This window comes from Taurulus bubalis, assembly GCF_910589615.1.
Source record: "Taurulus bubalis genome assembly, chromosome: 9".
Taxonomy (NCBI): Eukaryota; Metazoa; Chordata; class Actinopteri; order Perciformes; family Cottidae; genus Taurulus; species Taurulus bubalis.
In genome coordinates, this window is record NC_136597.1 from 14,101,446 (window position 1) to 14,119,478 (window position 18,033).

General features: G+C 40.5%; 1 protein-coding gene across 1 annotated transcript in view; it reads right to left on the reverse strand.

The window, feature by feature from the left end:
• Nucleotides 1–18,033, reverse strand: part of pclob (piccolo presynaptic cytomatrix protein b) — a gene marked incomplete at both ends in the record, with an annotated part of 54,943 nt that continues 36,910 nt past the window's right edge. Inside the window, 21 exons of the mRNA XM_079223311.1 lie at nt 1–144; nt 889–1,034; nt 1,167–1,304; nt 2,008–2,066; nt 2,181–2,322; nt 4,159–4,353; nt 4,729–5,020; nt 5,421–5,492; nt 6,223–6,316; nt 6,748–6,774; nt 7,716–7,846; nt 7,940–7,987; nt 8,866–9,110; nt 9,210–9,277; nt 9,500–9,608; nt 11,197–11,322; nt 11,417–11,492; nt 11,583–11,671; nt 13,280–13,306; nt 13,622–13,690; nt 16,780–17,830. Of these exons, the coding sequence (XP_079079437.1) occupies nt 1–144; nt 889–1,034; nt 1,167–1,304; nt 2,008–2,066; nt 2,181–2,322; nt 4,159–4,353; nt 4,729–5,020; nt 5,421–5,492; nt 6,223–6,316; nt 6,748–6,774; nt 7,716–7,846; nt 7,940–7,987; nt 8,866–9,110; nt 9,210–9,277; nt 9,500–9,608; nt 11,197–11,322; nt 11,417–11,492; nt 11,583–11,671; nt 13,280–13,306; nt 13,622–13,690; nt 16,780–17,830 (3,348 nt within the window). The remainder of the gene's footprint in view (nt 145–888; nt 1,035–1,166; nt 1,305–2,007; nt 2,067–2,180; nt 2,323–4,158; nt 4,354–4,728; nt 5,021–5,420; nt 5,493–6,222; nt 6,317–6,747; nt 6,775–7,715; nt 7,847–7,939; nt 7,988–8,865; nt 9,111–9,209; nt 9,278–9,499; nt 9,609–11,196; nt 11,323–11,416; nt 11,493–11,582; nt 11,672–13,279; nt 13,307–13,621; nt 13,691–16,779; nt 17,831–18,033) is intronic.

Sequence of the window (18,033 nt, forward strand, 5' to 3'; positions counted from 1 at the left end):
TCATGGGATGGTCTGAGTGGAGCTGACGAACAACTTGTGCCAGCTGACCACTCTCTTCCTCATGTCCACCTTGTCCAGCCAGATGTAGGCTTCCCCAATCAGGGTCTTCTTCATGAACTTGCCTCCATTTGACACCAAGAAAAGCTGGAGATACATTGGAGAGGGAAAGAGATGTTTCATGGCTTACTATGTTGTTATCTGATTGTTGGTGTTTGTGCTTTGTCAGCTCACACACTCATTCCATGTTGAAGAGTGCACTGGTAAAAGCATATTAGTCAGCATGAATAATGCAAGCAACATTGGGTGAAGTGGTTACAAACCTTTCAATTAGAATGCAATATAAGTATTATAATTATTATTATTAATTACAAACAAGTCTACAAATGCATGTATTTATATTTCTAGCACATCACACTTCATTTTCCTTCAGCATTGTCTAAAAAAGAGTTGGAGAGCATGAGATATGATTTGCTAGTAACTGAACAGTCTGTTGACTTTACCTTTTATATAATTGACCAGCTACTACATTTATCTTGCAGCCCTCCAAGACGAGGTTCAATCTCCCAGCTACTACATGAGCATGCAGAGCGGTTTATAAAAAAACTTGGCTGACGTTACAAGCCTCCAGTTTTAATTTGCTCCAATTAACCATTTTTAAGATGCTGGATATTAACTGATCTGGAATAGCTGGAGCAATACACCACAAATTACTGCAAATCTATGCATGAAATCAATTCTCTCTGATGAACAGGCTGACCAGATATACAGAAAAAAATGTAAACGTGATACAGTTGGAGTAATATTGTGTGCCACATCATGTTGGACAGATGGACAGAGCCAACTCCTTGTCTGTTAGTCTGCAGCTGTCTCAATAGTGGCCTGTTGTACCTGTATGGAGTGTCCAGTTGAATTGAGGGGGAATCTGAAGGTCTCATTAAAAGAGGGCTCTCGGTCGTGTCGACAAACTCTGGTCTTCTTCTTAATGATCCTCTTCTGAGTGGCTACATTGACCACATACAACTTCACATACAGATCTGAAGACATATTAGATCAATCATAAATATGGATTAGTGAAACTGCAGACTATTTATTTATTTTCTGGAAAAACACACCAATATACTTGCACTCATGCATGTGCTCACGTAAGCTACACACTACTTGCAGACCTGGTAGGTGGTCGGGACTTTTAAACTTGTAAGTGATGTTTCTGCATTGAAGGACCTCCAAGACCAGTTGGTCCCCTTCTGTCTTTACTTCCTTCTTGAGAGCCACCTTGATCTCCCCCATTATTTGTGTTTTACCACCTAAAAATAAGCATGAAAAAGATATGTTGGTGATCAGTTTTTAGAATCAGATGATTGAACTCTACTTGTAAGTACTTGAAGGCAAACTCCAACAGAAAAGTATTATTTAAATAATTTAACAAGTATGCATCACTAAACCTGGATTCACAGCAGAATGAAAGTCAGGGAACATCTACACAGTTTCACATGGGTCTTATTGACTGCCATGTGTCTCCATTGATATTTAAGTATGAGAGTTGTAACTAAGTCAGGCTGGGTTAAATGTGTTAAATGAGTTGCCAGGCATCATGGAAATGACCTCCTGACCCTCATCTGTGTAACAGCTGCCAGGCTACAGCCTAAGATAACCTTGGGCTCTTTGTTACAAATTGTAACTAGAGATGGATGGGCGGCATCATGACACCTGAGCTACATGAAATGTAGACATGGTTATGACAGTGGGTGGGATAGTGTGACATCCACTTCTCTTCCATGATCACAAGCCTTGCATTAAGTCATTAGGATGGGTAAATATTGATTCTGATTAACTGAGCATTTGACACCATAATTAAATGTAGTCATTATGAAAACACAGTGGAGGAGGTTAAAAGAGTGGCTGGGTAAATAAATAAAGAATGAAATAGTGTTGTTATACAAATTACCCAGCAGGTGGAGACATACAACCAAGTAACAACTGTAAACGGAGCACATTTCTGGAACTTGCCTTCATTTTCTGGGGTCCCTAGTTGGTTTTTGTCAGTGCCATTTGGAATAGTTTTACCACTGTGGGGAAAAACATATGAGCATCGTCAGACCTATTGCATAACAATTTAATGTCAGTCTTTACTGTCAGCCTTACTAAGAAGGAGCTATAAATGGAGCTATAAATGGTCTCACATGCGTGGCACTTGGAAAATGGCACTGTCCACTCCAATGCCCGCCCCCTCTTCCCCGTCCAGACCTCCATAGGATTCTCCCAGAAGATTCGGAGCAGACAGCACCACGGAACCTGAGACATCACCCAGTCGGTGTCCTGGTCCTGTGGGTGCAAGAGGGAGCGTGAAGGTGAAGAAATGATCGACCTATCTATCTATCTATCTATCTATCTATCTATCACACGTGCATACATGACAGAAACACTTCACACCCCCTGCTATCACTCACTGACAGTGACGCTGTCTGTCACACATAACGGGACTGAGCATCACATAACAGCATAGCAGGGGAGGGACACATCAGCGTAGATGACAGCTCGTCCTTGCATTTAGCAGTGTAGTGTAAATGACCTTGATTAACTCATAAAGATCACAGCAATTCCCTTCACTGGACATAGATGAAGGTCACTGAGTTTAATTCACAAATTAAAATGAAAATATGGATGTTCTTTCGTAGATTTCATTATTTAATCTTGGCTCCTGGCTGCTGTTGAGTTATGCTCTTACAGTATGGAGAAGTGTGATTAGTTCAGGGAATATGTGAAGTATTTCTGTCTAGACTGAGGGTGGACACATTCTTTGCCTTCATGATCTCAGTGTCCACTGTCTACATTTGCTTCAAAACAATGACTAGCAGTTCTTATGTTTGAAACATAATCTAACTGCTAGGCAATAACAAAAACAGAATAAACAAAACAATACACGCACATGCACTCTGTCAGACATTCACAGATTTACACACATCAAAATAATTAAATGATAATTATTTAAACATTTGGTTATATGGTGAAGTTAATTTAGTTTCTTATCCATTGCATTTTAGTAATATTGCATTATGGTTAATGAGTTAGGATTAATAATATTTAGCAGTACATTTGTCCTATGTTGCCTCACCTTCCCTCGACACTTCTGTTCCTCTCATGGTTAGCTGATCGCTTTACTCTCATTGGCCGGTGAGTGAGGCTCCTGTTGCCTTTTGAACTTCTTGGTGTGCCTGTGTTTCCTGGTTTGACTGCTTCAGTCTCAGATTTGTGTCCCCTTTGTTTAAGGCGGCAGGTTTTGGAGAGGATTGGGTAGGGAGGGGAGCCTGTGTGTCTGTGTGTGGGTTTTGCCACGTATCTAACGGTTCATTCATATGGCACACGCATGCACACACAGAGAGACTGCAGCATCACAAAGTCCTCAGTGGCCAGGAAACAGAGGCCAGGGAAGCTGCAACTGCATGCTTAAATATTTCTAACACTGGGCTAACTTATCTCAGAAAGGGAAGACAACATAGTCCTTCATTATCAGGACGTCACACTGAAGATTACGCATAAACACAACAATGGATATTGTTTAAATTGTGTTAATATAGTGCAAGACGTGAGGGATTGCCATCCCAGTTTGGTTTCTATACTGGGGTTGGAGATCTCTACACTAGGGTTCTATAGAAACCATATACTTGGGATTGGCACATGCACAGATGTAGACACAGAGGGGCAGCTCTTATTTTGGAGCTAATTAAATGATCTTTAGTTTTGTTTTTGTTCTCTTCTGCTGTGTAAATACCTCAGGAATAAAGCACCTTTATTTCCGACATATGATTAAAAAAATAGGCAGGAATTTGTTTTGTTTTTTAAATTGGGAAATGTCAAATACGATAGAAGATTGAATACAATTTAACAGTTTTGATATATCTCAGTTAATTGTTTTTTTCTATTATTTTTTTTTTTAGTCTCGGACTTTGTTTTGTGATTATATTAGTAAGATTGATCTAACTTTGAGGAGAAATTAAACTAAGATTATAAGATGAGGAGAGCAGAAGGCAAAGTTAAAATGTTAAGGAGGTGAACGCTCAGAGGTTCAGGTTTTCATCAAACAATCTCAACAAAGCGTGCATGCGCAGGAAAAAGGAAGCATGTCACAGGAAATGTATCATGGATAGGGTTGGGATTTACTTGGTTGCAGGCGGGACTGTTGCACTGCAGCCTCGGCGGCAGCAATGGCTATCCCAGCATCCTCAAGGTGGGCCTGAGTGACGCTGCTCTTGCTTTGGCTTCGGGAGGGGCCATGGGAGCGCAGTTGACCATCAGAGGACGATTTAGAGCTGCTGGGGCTGCTGTGTGACTTTTCCAAAGGCAACATCTGCATGTCTGGAGGAAGAAGAAATTGATGTTTATAACTGCTAACGGGACGAGAGGAAAGAGGTGTAGATGAATCCACTATATGAACAGTATATATGTTTCCTGCTCCACTGCTCCATGTAGCAGTTGACAGTTGAGAAATGACAACTGAGAGGTACATTTATAAAAAAAAAAGATTACCCACATCAATACGCAATACACATGGTATTGTGCATTATTAATACACAATACACATGGTAATGTCGCATACCAGATTACCCACACCTGTTAAGGATAATCTGTGTCATGATGTGTCATATATAATACAATGACTAATTTAAATTATGGAAATTGAGGATGTGCATGTTTCTAGATGTAAACAAGTACTTTCGAGGATTACTTTACCTTTGGATGGATCAGGGAAGATTCCATGGCTTCTGCTCTTGATCACAGAGCTCTTAGGTGAATCATAACTCCCGTCTTGTCCTTGTCCCCCAGCATGCCCAGGCCCCAGCCCAGGGCCTGACATATGGCCCAGGCTGTGTCCCTGACCATAACCCGGACCTGACCCGGACCCGGGTGGGCCTTGACAAGCATGGTGGGCTTTGCTATGCTCAATGCTCTCGCTCTGCTCATTCAAAGGCAGCCAGCGAGGAGTGTTGTCTAGCTGAGCAGTTTTCGACAAGTCAATCAACACCTGAGACACAATTAACATACAAACACACACATCACATCGAGAGAAAGAAAATAAATAGTTAGGAAAAGACTCAATGATACAAGTGAACACAGAGAGGAATTAGTATGAAGGTAAATAACAATACAGTTTCTGCAAACAGTCTATTTGCTAAATAATTGTAATGCATTGGCTAATTCAATTAGCATATCAAAGAATAGTCCTGCTCACGAAAGAGATGTACAGGCATGAAACAAAGCTTGACTTTGACTTTGTGAGAGGAGGGAGATGATGCTAATAGCATTAGGTAGTTTTAGGAAAAGCTGGTCCATCAGGGGAGAAAAAGCAGCAGAAACTCTTGTGTGAGGTAAACACTAAATGCTTTCGACATTTTCACACACAATTAGATTTCAAAAGCACTCACTTCTCCAAGGAAGTCATTGGAGGAGGATCTGTCATAGTCCCAAACTGTCACCTCCAGCGTCTTTTTCTTTAACTGGATAGAAAGAGTGAAGAAGAGGAGAGAGTAGCACAGATTATGACGTGGGATCATCTGTGCATGTATGCAAGTGTGAGGGAGAGAAATGTGCATGTGTGATTGTGGTCTGTGTTTGCGTGCATGTGAGTGGGCAAACGAACGATGCAGCAACACTTTTAGGGCCAGCAGTCTTCGGCCAGCAATGAGACGTGATTAACAGAAGGCAGCCCTGGAGGAGCCAATCTAATCTCTGACCACTAAAGCTAGTGCATCTGCACTCATCCCATCTGTGGTAATTACAGTTTGGGTGGTGTCTCTGTCACCATCAACATATGCTCCCAGAAAACACAGACACCCAAGAAAAGCACACACCCATGTACACAGTGACATTTACAAAGTCACAGACAAGCACACAGGCACATGATTACCAAGTTGATATCACTCTTTTTGTTAAAATGACATGCAATTAGGCTGTCCGTGATGAGACTGCTTTAGAGCAAAAATGATGGTTGTTAACTTGAGTCTTGGGAGTTCTGATAAGAGGTTGCAAAGGGATTCAGAGAACAGCCCTAGGGACAAGGCATGATGACAGAATCCTAATAGGAGTGTTCCACATCACCTAAAATGGCGAGTAATGGAAAGGAAGTAAAAGTGTGTGTGTGTGTGTGTGTGTGTGTGTGTGTGTGTGTGTGTGTGTGTGTGTGTATGTGTGCGTGTGCGTGTGTGTTAATGTAATTCTGAACTGTACCTGCTCCAAATGAATGTTCTTGTAGATGACGGTCTGGTTCCATTCTGGGTTCATGGTCTTCTGGGCATACTTGGTCCTTCTTTTGTTATCAGCACTGATAAGTCATGATATTCAGAATGATGGGTGATCAGTAATACATCAAAATTTCTCTTCCCTGCCTGACCCCATGGCAAACATTCACCACACTGTGATGTACTCAATACATGTGGACAGAAGAGATGCATGTACAATAGTCAATCTCCTGATGTGGAGACAACAGAAACACATTTAAATGTAATTTAAATTGTCGAAGATGCTTTCACAAAATGACAAAGTACTTCAGAGATAGAGGCTGTGGAGAGCTAAAAGTGAGAGGCATGGAGAGAAAAAGCAATGACAGGAGTGTTCTTAAACACCATGAAATAGAGCCGATAATTGGACGAACAACAAAGGCCACAACAAAAGGATGGAAAAACACGTTGGAGACATAATTTACGGAAAGAAAAACATAACACCAACGAAAAGCAAAGATCAGCACCACACTACCTTGCATTCTGGACAACCATGACTTGGCTGAGGGAGTCCAGAAGAGGAGGAGGAGGGCAGATATCACAAACAAGAAAAGCAAAAACACAAAAAACAGTCAGAGAAGCTCAGAGAGCTCAAAAAAAAGGCAGTAAAGGATAGAGAGCTGAGGCAATCAACATTCTGGGTGCAGGGTGTATCACTGTTTTTGTGCCCAAGCAATGTATGTGACGCAAGACTGCAAAAGCCTCACAATGATTACATCTGGTTCATGGGTGAATGACTAATTAACTATTCTGTTGTTGTTATAGCATGGCTGTGCACTCTAATATTAATGTCTGACAAATGCATTTCAAAATACTCTTCAAATGAAACAGCAGGGGTGGGAAAGTGCTCTCCTACAGAGCTTTTATTTCTAACCTACACAGGGTGCAACAGAGAGGGCTTATACTATCATAAACATGTCCAATTGGGTCATTATCTAAGAGCAGATACTGTTATAGAGCAGACAACGGCTTTATTGATTACAGATCACAGACTCTTGGGAGGATGGTGGATTTGGCAAGATACCCAGGGATAATACTACAAGTCTCAATTCAGTCAAAACTAGGCAGAGTAAGAGATAGCGTGTGAATTTAGCATATAGTATGTTTGCACACATGTATGCTGTCTATGACCATGTAATTCAACATATTATAATATTGCAGTATGGCTCCCCTCGCAGCTTTGCATACAATCTAAAACACCCATCTATTGATTCAAAGAGATTAAATAATATTAAATGATCAATTAACCTACAAATGACTGCCTCATGTCATCATGTCCAGTCTCATTCTCTCATACAAACTCAGGTAGTTAGTCAGTTCAGTACAGGACAGTAAATATAAAGTCAGAAAGAAATAGGGGGAGAGGAAACAGGACAGACACAGATGCAGAAAGGCAGACAGAGACCAGACATTTGTGAACACTCAAACACACTCAGAGCTCACCCTCTTCCCGGTAAGAGGTAGACCTTGACAAAAGGGTCAGAGTAGCCGTCGTTGTCCCTCGGGGCCAGGTTTCTAGCCTGCAGGACGTGGACGATCAGGTTTCCTAGGTTTCTGTCGTAGTTGATCTGGAGCTGAGGGAAAACGAGTGGAGTGGGGGATGGGTGAGAAAGACCAAACTACAGCTGAACATATTTCTCTAGTATTTTATGAAAGTGTTTTAATACCTGAATTTCTCCAGTGATGGGATGAGGTGTCCATATTACTTCTATTGGCTACAAGAAAATAAGGAAGAGCATACAATGATTGTAAAAAGATTGTTTCATGATCTGACCCACAAAGAAAAGCTCGTACCAGACTTGCCTGGGATTAGATGCAGTAAATGGTGCTTTGACTTCACTCTTGAAATATTTTTTGTCAGCTTACAGATGAATAGGTTGTCCTTGCAGAAAAGATGCCGAGTAAAGATTTCTCACTGGATCTATATCTCGCTCAGGAGAGGTTTGACTATAGGAACTGTGTAATTGACTGGAAAGTCCTTCAGTGAAGTTTGAGAAGGTTAATCAATTATTGTAAGTACTTAGACATTAATGAAACATGTACATTTCAGTTTAGATGATTTACAAAGTACAAATACAATATATTCTGTACACGGCAGACATCACCATTTCTCATTACATAATGCATCCTCTTTTTTTCTATCAGTGTAAATGCTTTTCAAAAATCAAGCATTTAAACATTTGCTTATAATGAAGAGTTTATTTAAATGATGTATATGTTTCCCATTGCATGTGTAAAGAACACCCATACCCAGGGTCATGCACTGCACCACTTGTTCTCTTTCTGTAATTTGCCTGCCACTGTTTGATGAACACAGCCACACCATTTGACCTTCACATGCAACCTCCCCTTTGTAGTGTCATACATGATGTAATACTAATGGAGGTGCACACAGGGTTCCACAAACTGTGGCTCAAAACAGACTAATATTATTATTAGTTCAAAATAGATTTACATTTTACACAATGTATCAACCTTTGACATATAAACCAGTTCTTCCTTTTCTATATTCCTTCTTGTCATCACATTGTAACCTGAACTCTTCACAACTGAAGATGAGGCAGCAGAAAGTGTGCTACTAGATCAAATCCACAACCTTGTGTCGTTGTTTCTTGTTTATGGCAGGGGATGCGGGCTGGCCGGGGCTTGGCACACCACTGGAGGCAGCCGATCCAGTGCCCGAGTGGATGAGGGCGGACCGCTCCAGTGCAGAGAGGACACCCAAACCCCCAGGCCCAAGCCCTGCCCCAGACATACTAGGAGCCAGCTGCTGGGACACCTTCTGCAGTTCTGCTGCCAACTGCTTAGGATCCACACCAGGGGAACGCTGCCCACCTACTGAGACAAATGCGTATAGTAATTCACCTTGTATTTATGTGAACTAGGTACACAGATACATGCATGCATGCAGACATATCAACAAAGCCTTGTACATACCAGCCTTAAGCTGGACATGGTGCTCCAGGGCTTGTGGGTGCTCAGGGTCTGACAGCATATTAAGGTCGCTGTTTGGATCCATACAGGAAATGTATAATGGAATATCAACCAGTGTATTTTAGCAGTAATTGGTCATAGAGTGATATTTGTCAGATGAAGGGGTGTGGAATGAAGAGAAGGGAAAGGAGGGAGGAGAGAAGGTGTACAGGGGTGCAGAGTTACCATATTGCAACTAAACATGTTGGAGTTTCAGTGGGATCGAGGGGTAAATGATGACAGATGTAACTCACAGTCTCACACAGAGCTCCGCCTCTGCACATGGCTGGCCCATGATGCACTGCACTTCTTCATAAGTCTTTCCGGTCAGAGAGATTCCGTTCCACTCCAACACCTGCATTCCTGTGGTGTGATAAAGGCAGGCAGGCAGATTCTGAGACAATTCCCACACAATCTGTTATAGCTTTTCAGCAAATTCCTGTCACGCCCTCTTTGTATATGAAACATGATTCAGTCTCGATAATGCAGCCTACATACTCACACAGCAGAATAAATGCTTTAATTTGAAGTATACCCAGTGGGAAACTAAACATTTTTCATTTGGCTGTGGTGTTGACTTTAATATTGAATAATTACAGAGATGTACACACAGAGTTTAACAAACAATCAGATTTGTTTTAACTCAAAGATTGGCATATTGGACATAAAAGAAATGAGACAAAACAATGCATCTCAAAGTTATATTTAAATTCATACACACATTTGTGCTCAGCAAACTCAAAATTCCAACTCAAGGCTAGCGCTTTAAGAAGCCTCACTTACAAAAATGAAATCTGGTCTTCATATTAGACTTCTGCTTTCAAAGCAACTCACCAGCTGCTGTGACAATAAAGGCTTGATGTATTATCTCTATATCCTTCTGCATGAGCCTGTGCTCATTTAGAGTATTCCCTCTTCTCTCTCTACATCATTTTCCGTATCCTCCCCCACTTTTTTCATTTTGCACCTGAAGGCATGTTCCGCTGAAACATATACATCTTTCAATTCAGTATACGCTTGAACACTGCCAGCATGACCATGATTCTTATTTCTTTATAACAAATAATAATGCCATAAAAAGGGAACCCGGTCAAACCATTTCTATCTTATTATTTCCAAACCCAAAAAAATAATAAAATGCATCAGACCGAGAACAAATACATTAGCTGATCTGTTCTTCACCACCCTCCCTTGTGCAATGGCAATTCCCTGTGGTGTAGTTCCCTTTAAAGGGAGAAACATAAGCCAATTTTGTCCTCAAAATATTTTCAAACTGTGGGAATTACGATTAATATTCAGGCTCATCTCTGTCCAAACAATGAACATGTTTGGACAAAAATCATTCGAAAATTCTAACAACTTAATGTACAAATTAATGATCACGGATTTCTTAATATTCATGAAGCTAAATATTGTGCATGTGTGTTTGTCCATGCTTGCCTCCATGTATTTGTGAGTCTAGAATGATGCTTAATATAGTTTGATGACTAACACAGCCCAGTGCTGTCGAGGGTGGGTTGACAGGCTTTTTTTGTGTTTGGATGTGTTGTATTGGGTGAATGAGATATGACAGACCACAACACAGAAGGCTACTGCAGCCTCGCACATCTCCATCTGGAATGCAGTGATTCAGGCAGGGATTTAACTGAAGGCTTAAGCACTGACCTAAAAATAATAACAGTTTAAAGATTTGCATTTACACCATTAATCTCTCCGGCTTCAGTAATTGTATTTCTTACCATGTGTATCAAAGTCAAATGAACGCAGCTTCTATACCCAGCGAGTTCTCTTGTTAAATGAAGTCAATAAGAAGTTGTTTTTTTCCATTCTTAATGTGAATGTTGTATTTCCAGATTAGAAAATAGTAATAATGGAATAAATTTGCCAAACAAGCCAGTTGGGGAAGATTCACACTATTGTATACTACCTCCTTTTCTCATGTTCCTCTTACCCTCTGCAACTTGTCCTGTTTGTTCGGCCACACCACCAGGGATAACCTTGGCAATGTAGGCGCCAATCTCTCCTCGGCTACCCGGAACCTCCTTCCCACCTACCACACGGATTCCAAGGCCGTTCCCTGAGGGAAAAATAAACATGCAAATCATAATTAACTAAAAGATGATAGAACATGATTGTGTGGCATCATTACATGAAATGTCTATGTGTTCTACCTGACACACTGGTGTCTTTGTGGTCTCTCTTCAGCTTGATGTAAGTGTGAGGGAAGACATAAGGCACCAGTTTCATCTGAAATTTTAAAGAATTTACAGAATAAAGACAGTGTGAAGTGTGAAGTGTGCATTGTGTGAAGTTGAATGTTGTTAACTTGGATCTCACCTGTCTCCTGTCTGACATGTTTCCGCTCTGCGGATGCCCTTCACTTGGCTTATCAAACCAATCTGTGTCCTCTCTTCTCAGGTGGTAGGCTAGACAGGGAGATATAGTGGTTAACAGCAATGTTCACAGAAAAACACATATACTTTATCCCCGATAGCTTGATAAATAACTGATATCAACATGCTAATGACTACTTGGACAGAGATCTATCTTGCAATCAAGCTTTGGAAACAGCTAGTATGCATCCTAAAGTTTAACACACATCCCTCCATGTTTGTACAAATGCAGAACGATCTTTCTTGAATGGATAGGTGAAAGCAAATAAGTATAAGATTTGGTCCACCCTATCCATGCCGACTGTGAGATCAAATGGTCACTGCAAGCACTGAATGAAGGATGAATACATTTCAAGAGTATTTTAAGTTTTGCATGCTTTTGATACTATGCAGTGCTCCCCGTCTCAGTGTGAGGGGCTCTTCTTTGTCCACATTGTCATAACTGCTGTATATGAAACATTGTTGTTGAAAGAAGCCGTTGAAAACAATGTACTATTACTTCATAATAATTTCAGACAAAACACTGTGGGTTGGAATTGTCCTATTGTGTGTTTTATTCCAATAATATAAGAATAAGAAGAATGAAAAATAGTGATAGTAAATATTCAATACTTTGTTTCTTAATAAAATAATTTTGAGAGTGAAGGTGGAGAAATATCTCCACAGTATCTTATACCTTCCTATAGTCTATAGTACAGGATCAATAAACCATATAACTGTAAACCAATACTGTACTATGTTCATGTATTTATGATGTACTAAGTTATGTGTGCTGTGAAAAGCTCATCATACACACATCTAACACCTTAAAGCATGATATGTAATACCAGAAAACAATCAATGTTACATTTGGCATCATTATGTCAAGACTCAAACAACATTTAAAGCCATGGTAACAAGGCAGGTTGGTGGAGAATGTGAAGTCATCACTCTGCTGTTCAATGCAATAGATTGTCACTAAGGATTGAATGTGCTTAGGTCCGCCAAATGTCTCTTTGTATTATCAGTGATCTAATTCCACCAAGGAGATGCTGCAATAATGATGAGAAGAAATGGGCTGATGACTTTATATGCTGAAAGCAAATGTTGCCTGTTAGCTAAATGTCTTTGATTAGAGAAGAAAGCATCAGTTCTTATTAGTATTAGAGTTTTCTTTGGCAAAATAAACTTTCAGAATTCTATTAACAAATTGGATAAAATGCCTTAACATAAATGTGCTGCAATAACAATTGAAACATATTTTTGTGGTAACACTTATGCATGATCACACAATACACATGTGATTTTTGTTGCAAAAGGGCATGCACATGAATACTGGAAATGGGTCTGATATGCTTATAGAAGCACTGTAATGTGTCGTCATTCCAAAATGATTTATAACTGAAGTCACTTTAGTATATGACTTGTAAAAAAAATTCTAGTGCCATTAAGATGGGATTCATTCCAGAATGGATCTGACATGTCAACTACTAGAGATCTGCTGAATGACATGTATTGTATACTATTGAGATGTGGGTAATTCCAGAATGAGTGTGAATTTGTTTACAAAATCAACCAGAGAAGTGAACCAGTCAGAACGATGATATGCGGCATGGAGGCATACAGTCTATGTCACTACATGGAATTGTGATGCTGTCTCACCTTCTATATTCCAGTTTGGGCCTCCAGCTGGGGTACAAAGTTATATGTTTTTTTCAGAAATGCGTTCAACACATGTTCAGTAATCTAACAAACTAAGGAACTGCACTAACACTATATTTGTATTGTGAGTATACTTCAGCACATGCACTGAAATAAGTAGTCAATGGTAGATGCATGCTTGACATTACTGCAAGTATGATATTATTAGCCTGTCAGACTGTTTAATTAAAATTTAATTTAAGCAGTAGCGTTAGAAATAAAAAAGTCAACCTATCAATTAATGTATGATTGAGCCAATAATAGCCAGTAATGTTTTTTAACTAGTACTGTAAAATACTCTACCGTGTCTGATACTTTCATGAACGATTCTGGCATCATCTCTGTTCAAAGCCAGCATGGATTCACTTAGTGCTGTAATCAAGGCAGATGGACACTTTTACCTGGGGTCAGGACAAATATCACCTTCTTATCAAAATTGAACCATAGTGATCCCCTAAACTTAGTCCTAATCAGGCAATTGCTTTGCAAAAGACATTGGCCTTTCATATTGTACTTTTTTCCAAAATGTCTGAGTATAACTCTTTCTACTAAATGTACAACATACGGTATCCAATTCAATCTTAAAAATGGTCTATTGACATCGACTGAAATTAATTGGTCTAACCTAATGGAACACTACCAATCCCACACTTAAAAAGATGGAGATAGTACGTGTCAATATTTGCTGTCAATCACTAGGGGACATAGACATCTCACATTGCAATGAGACATCCACAGCAACAACCAACAAGCAGAAAACCTTCACTTTATTGAAATGGAAATGGAAAACGTATATATTGCACAACATGCAAGGATGCAAAATCAGATACAGATAGAAAATTAAAGACATATAGAAAGAAAGACATACAGTTACATAGAAGACAAATAAGACACAATAATATGGTGCTTAATATTATTTGTAACAGTACACATTAACTGCACGGTAGTCCTTGAGAAAAAGCCATTGCATTGCGGTATGGGTTGAAATGTACTCCTGGAAACTAGATTATTCTGTAATTAATAGGTTCGTGTCACTGACTTGCTAGGAGTTAGAAAAAAGTAACTACATAAAGTGAATGCTGTAATAACTGCACCCTGAGTACATCTCAACACAATGATTCAGCAGCATTCCTTTAAACGTACTGCTGCTATTTGTTTTCCAAAATAACTAACAGACAAGAAAATATACACTACTGTTCAAAAGTTTGGGGTCACCCAGACAAATTTTCAGTTTCTTCGCAATTTCTCGCATGGAATAGCCTTCATTTCTAAGAACAAGAATAGACTGGCGAGTTTCACATGAAAGTTATCTTTTTCTGGCCATTTTGAGAGTATAATCGAACCCACAAATGTTATGTTCCAGATACTCAACTAGCTCAAAGGAAGGCCAGCATAACTGTTTTAAGCTGTGCTAACATAATTGCACAAGGGTTTTCAAGGGTTTTCTAATCATCCATTAGTCTTCTATGCGATGAGCAAACACAATGTACCATTAGAACACTGGAGTGATAGTTGCTGGAAATGGGCCTCTATACACCTATGTAGATATTTCATCAAAAACCAGACGTTTCTGCCTAGAATAGTCATTTACCACATAAACATGTATATTGTATTTCTGATTAATTTAATGTTATCTTCATTGAAAAAAACAGTGCTTTTCTTTGAAAAATAAGGACATTTCTAAGTGACCCCAAACTTTTGAACGGTAGTGTACTTTATTTCTGAAGCGAGGATCTACATTATTTGCTCTGCAGGTTGGTGGGAGAGGGTTTGAAAAAAAGACAGAGGATCCCTAGACACTCCTTGTCATACCTTTATGTAAAAGTCCTTTACAGCGTCTCAAACCCTCTAGATGTCATCAACCAAACATTCTGAAACATGTATTTTATTATCATTATTATTACCATGATCATTAAACATGTGTATATTATGTAAACATATCATAATACAATGTATAATGTGTAAGTTACTGCAATTTACTGTATATTTAAGAGGCATATATGATAAACTGATTAAACTATTTTAACATACTATTCATTTTTTAAGAAATACTTACAATTCACACATTTTAGGTTTTTTTTCTAAATCTTTTATATAACTTCTTACAATTAAAAGATCATTGTAGTATCTAACTTTTAATGCCGTGTTCACAACGGACGCGACGCGAATTTGCGGCGCCGCGTCCACCGCGGAAGTTTACTCGCGCAAGTAGAAAGAGGGTGTTCACACCAAACGCGAATTCGCGGCGCGACCAAAGGGGCGTGGCTTAGCTCTGTTACTTGCCTCTGTGAGAGACAAGCGACGAAGCTTTCATTTCCGCTATCGACCATGGAATAAATAACCACTAGTTCTGCTTTATACTTGTTGTGGAAGTCCCAAACATGTCGGAACATGAAACGCCCTCGTATTTGGGTTCATAACATCATCCGTAGCCGCACACAGCTCGGTGAATTTCACCGACTCCTCCAGGAACTGCGTCTCGCATATCTCCGTAAAACGATACTGATTATGCCATCCAGCATGGAAATAAGCACTAGTTCTGCTTTATACTTTTTGTGTAAACTCCACATATGTCGGAACATCAAACTCCATGGTGTCTGGGTTCATAATATTATCCGTAGTCCCACAACAGCGTCTCAATGAAGCCGCTGTCAGCGCTGGTTCAGGCGGAGCAGCAGCAGTTTCATTCAGAAACGGGGAGATGGCGGTGGTGACGGGCGGAGCTTCTCAACGCTGATTCTCAACGCTGATTCTCAACGCTGATTCTCAACGCTGATTGGCTGCCGCAACTTTGCGTCACGCGATTTCTCCGCCAGAGTTGGGATAATTCAACTCACGCGAATTCGCGCCGCGTCCTTCACTTTATTCGCCCTAGGTCAAACGTTCTGTTCGCGCCGCCTTCAACGCGTCTATCTCGCCGCAAATTCGCGCCGCAGCGCATCTGTGGATTGACTTAACATGTAAACTGGTCGCGCCGCAAATTTGTCCGGTGTGAACACGGCATAAAGATGAAAAAATAAGGCAGCTGTAATGAGGATAATGTGTATGAATAACTTCAAGCCCATAGATTATGTGCATACCAGTTTTAGGAGCAAAGATAATGATTTAACTACACAGAGGTAAAGCCATTGTAAAAAAAAAAAGAAATCATGCAAAAGAAATCACATGACAAACACGGATAGAACTGATTAGTGACATACATAAACTCAGACCAAGAGTATTATGTATCGGTGAGTAAGATATTACAAAGAAAGGAAAGAGCAGGCAAACATATAATGGGACATTTACCATGAGTGAGGGAATTATAGTAATGAACAACCAACAACAACAACTATCTGGAGTACTGATGATTGAGAAAGAACCAGTTAATGCACAAACTCAGTAAAACCACTCAGTATTTGCATGCATGACAAGCAGGTCCACACAGTTGTGTTGCTGCAACAGTCTGAGGCTCCATTTACCTTCGCTGTCAGACATGGCACCTTGTAAGTCATCCATGATGAATGCGATGTCTCGATCATAGCCTCGTGTCCGAGATTCCTCCCTCATATGTTGTTGTACCTCTGGCAGGGAATGGCTAGACCCAAATTGGTCCCTGGAATCAGCAGAGATGGGTGGGAGAGGTCCAGCTGAGGCTCTAGCCATACCCATAGGCTTCCCCACTGGGCTCAGAGGGCTCTCCTCCTCAGAGTTCTGAGCCACAATAGGGATACGTCCCCTACTTTGGCTGATAGGGAGACTGGTGGGCTTTGCTCTCGCCACCCCAGGAGCAAATGCTGCATCTAGGACCTCTCCTTCTGTTTTAAGTCTAAGTGAGGAGCTGGACAGGTCTCGTTTGATAGATAGATCCAATCCATAGACAGAAGAGGGGCGGGAGGAAGGGCGTGATGAGGGTCGGGAACGGGTGCCACTTGGGTAGGTGCCATCATCCTGGGCTGTGGCCCTGATAGTGGATCCAAGTCCAAAGGACTGCCCAAAATTTAGAGAACCAGCTAAGTTGGCGCCTAGGGAAGAGCCCAAATATTTTTGCTGCTCAGACAAGTTTTTTCTTAGCCCAAATGTAATCTCATCCTGAAGCAACCTAGCTGTAGCAGCCAGATTGGTCACAGAAGAGGCCCCAGATCCCATGTAGCTGCCAAAGTCAGGCTCCAAGCCCCTACTCTCTTGAATTGGGGAACACTTTGTGATGGCCTTCGGATCTATTACAGCCTTTTTGTTTTTCATCTGTTTCTGGTAAAGCACAGCTGTTGGGAGTTGCTTTGCAGCCTGTTTTTCAAGGGTGAGCCTGCCAATGCTATATTTCTCTCCTTTAGGGAAGTGACGAAAACTGCCATCACTGGGGAGATAATGGGGTAGGCCTAGCCCTGTTAAGTGTTCTAGTCCCTCAGTTCCTCGTCTGAACTCTTGCTTGATCTGCTGCTTCAGTAGCTTCAGCTCATAAGGCTCCTCCATTGTCTCATCTTCTCCTTTGCCATAACCCTGAAGCCGAGATGAGCCTAAAAATTCTGCCACCTAAAAGGGAAAGATAATATGACATCCATTGAGTGTTTGCTCAAACTCACACATTAACTAATGCATTTTATATCTGTTACATATACCTCAAGAATGTGTGATCATTGACATACATACAGACGTGGACAGACTGAACCATATGTCTTTCCATAGACCCCGATCTGTTTTGCCAAAACACTGTAGTATCAGTGATAAAGCTATGT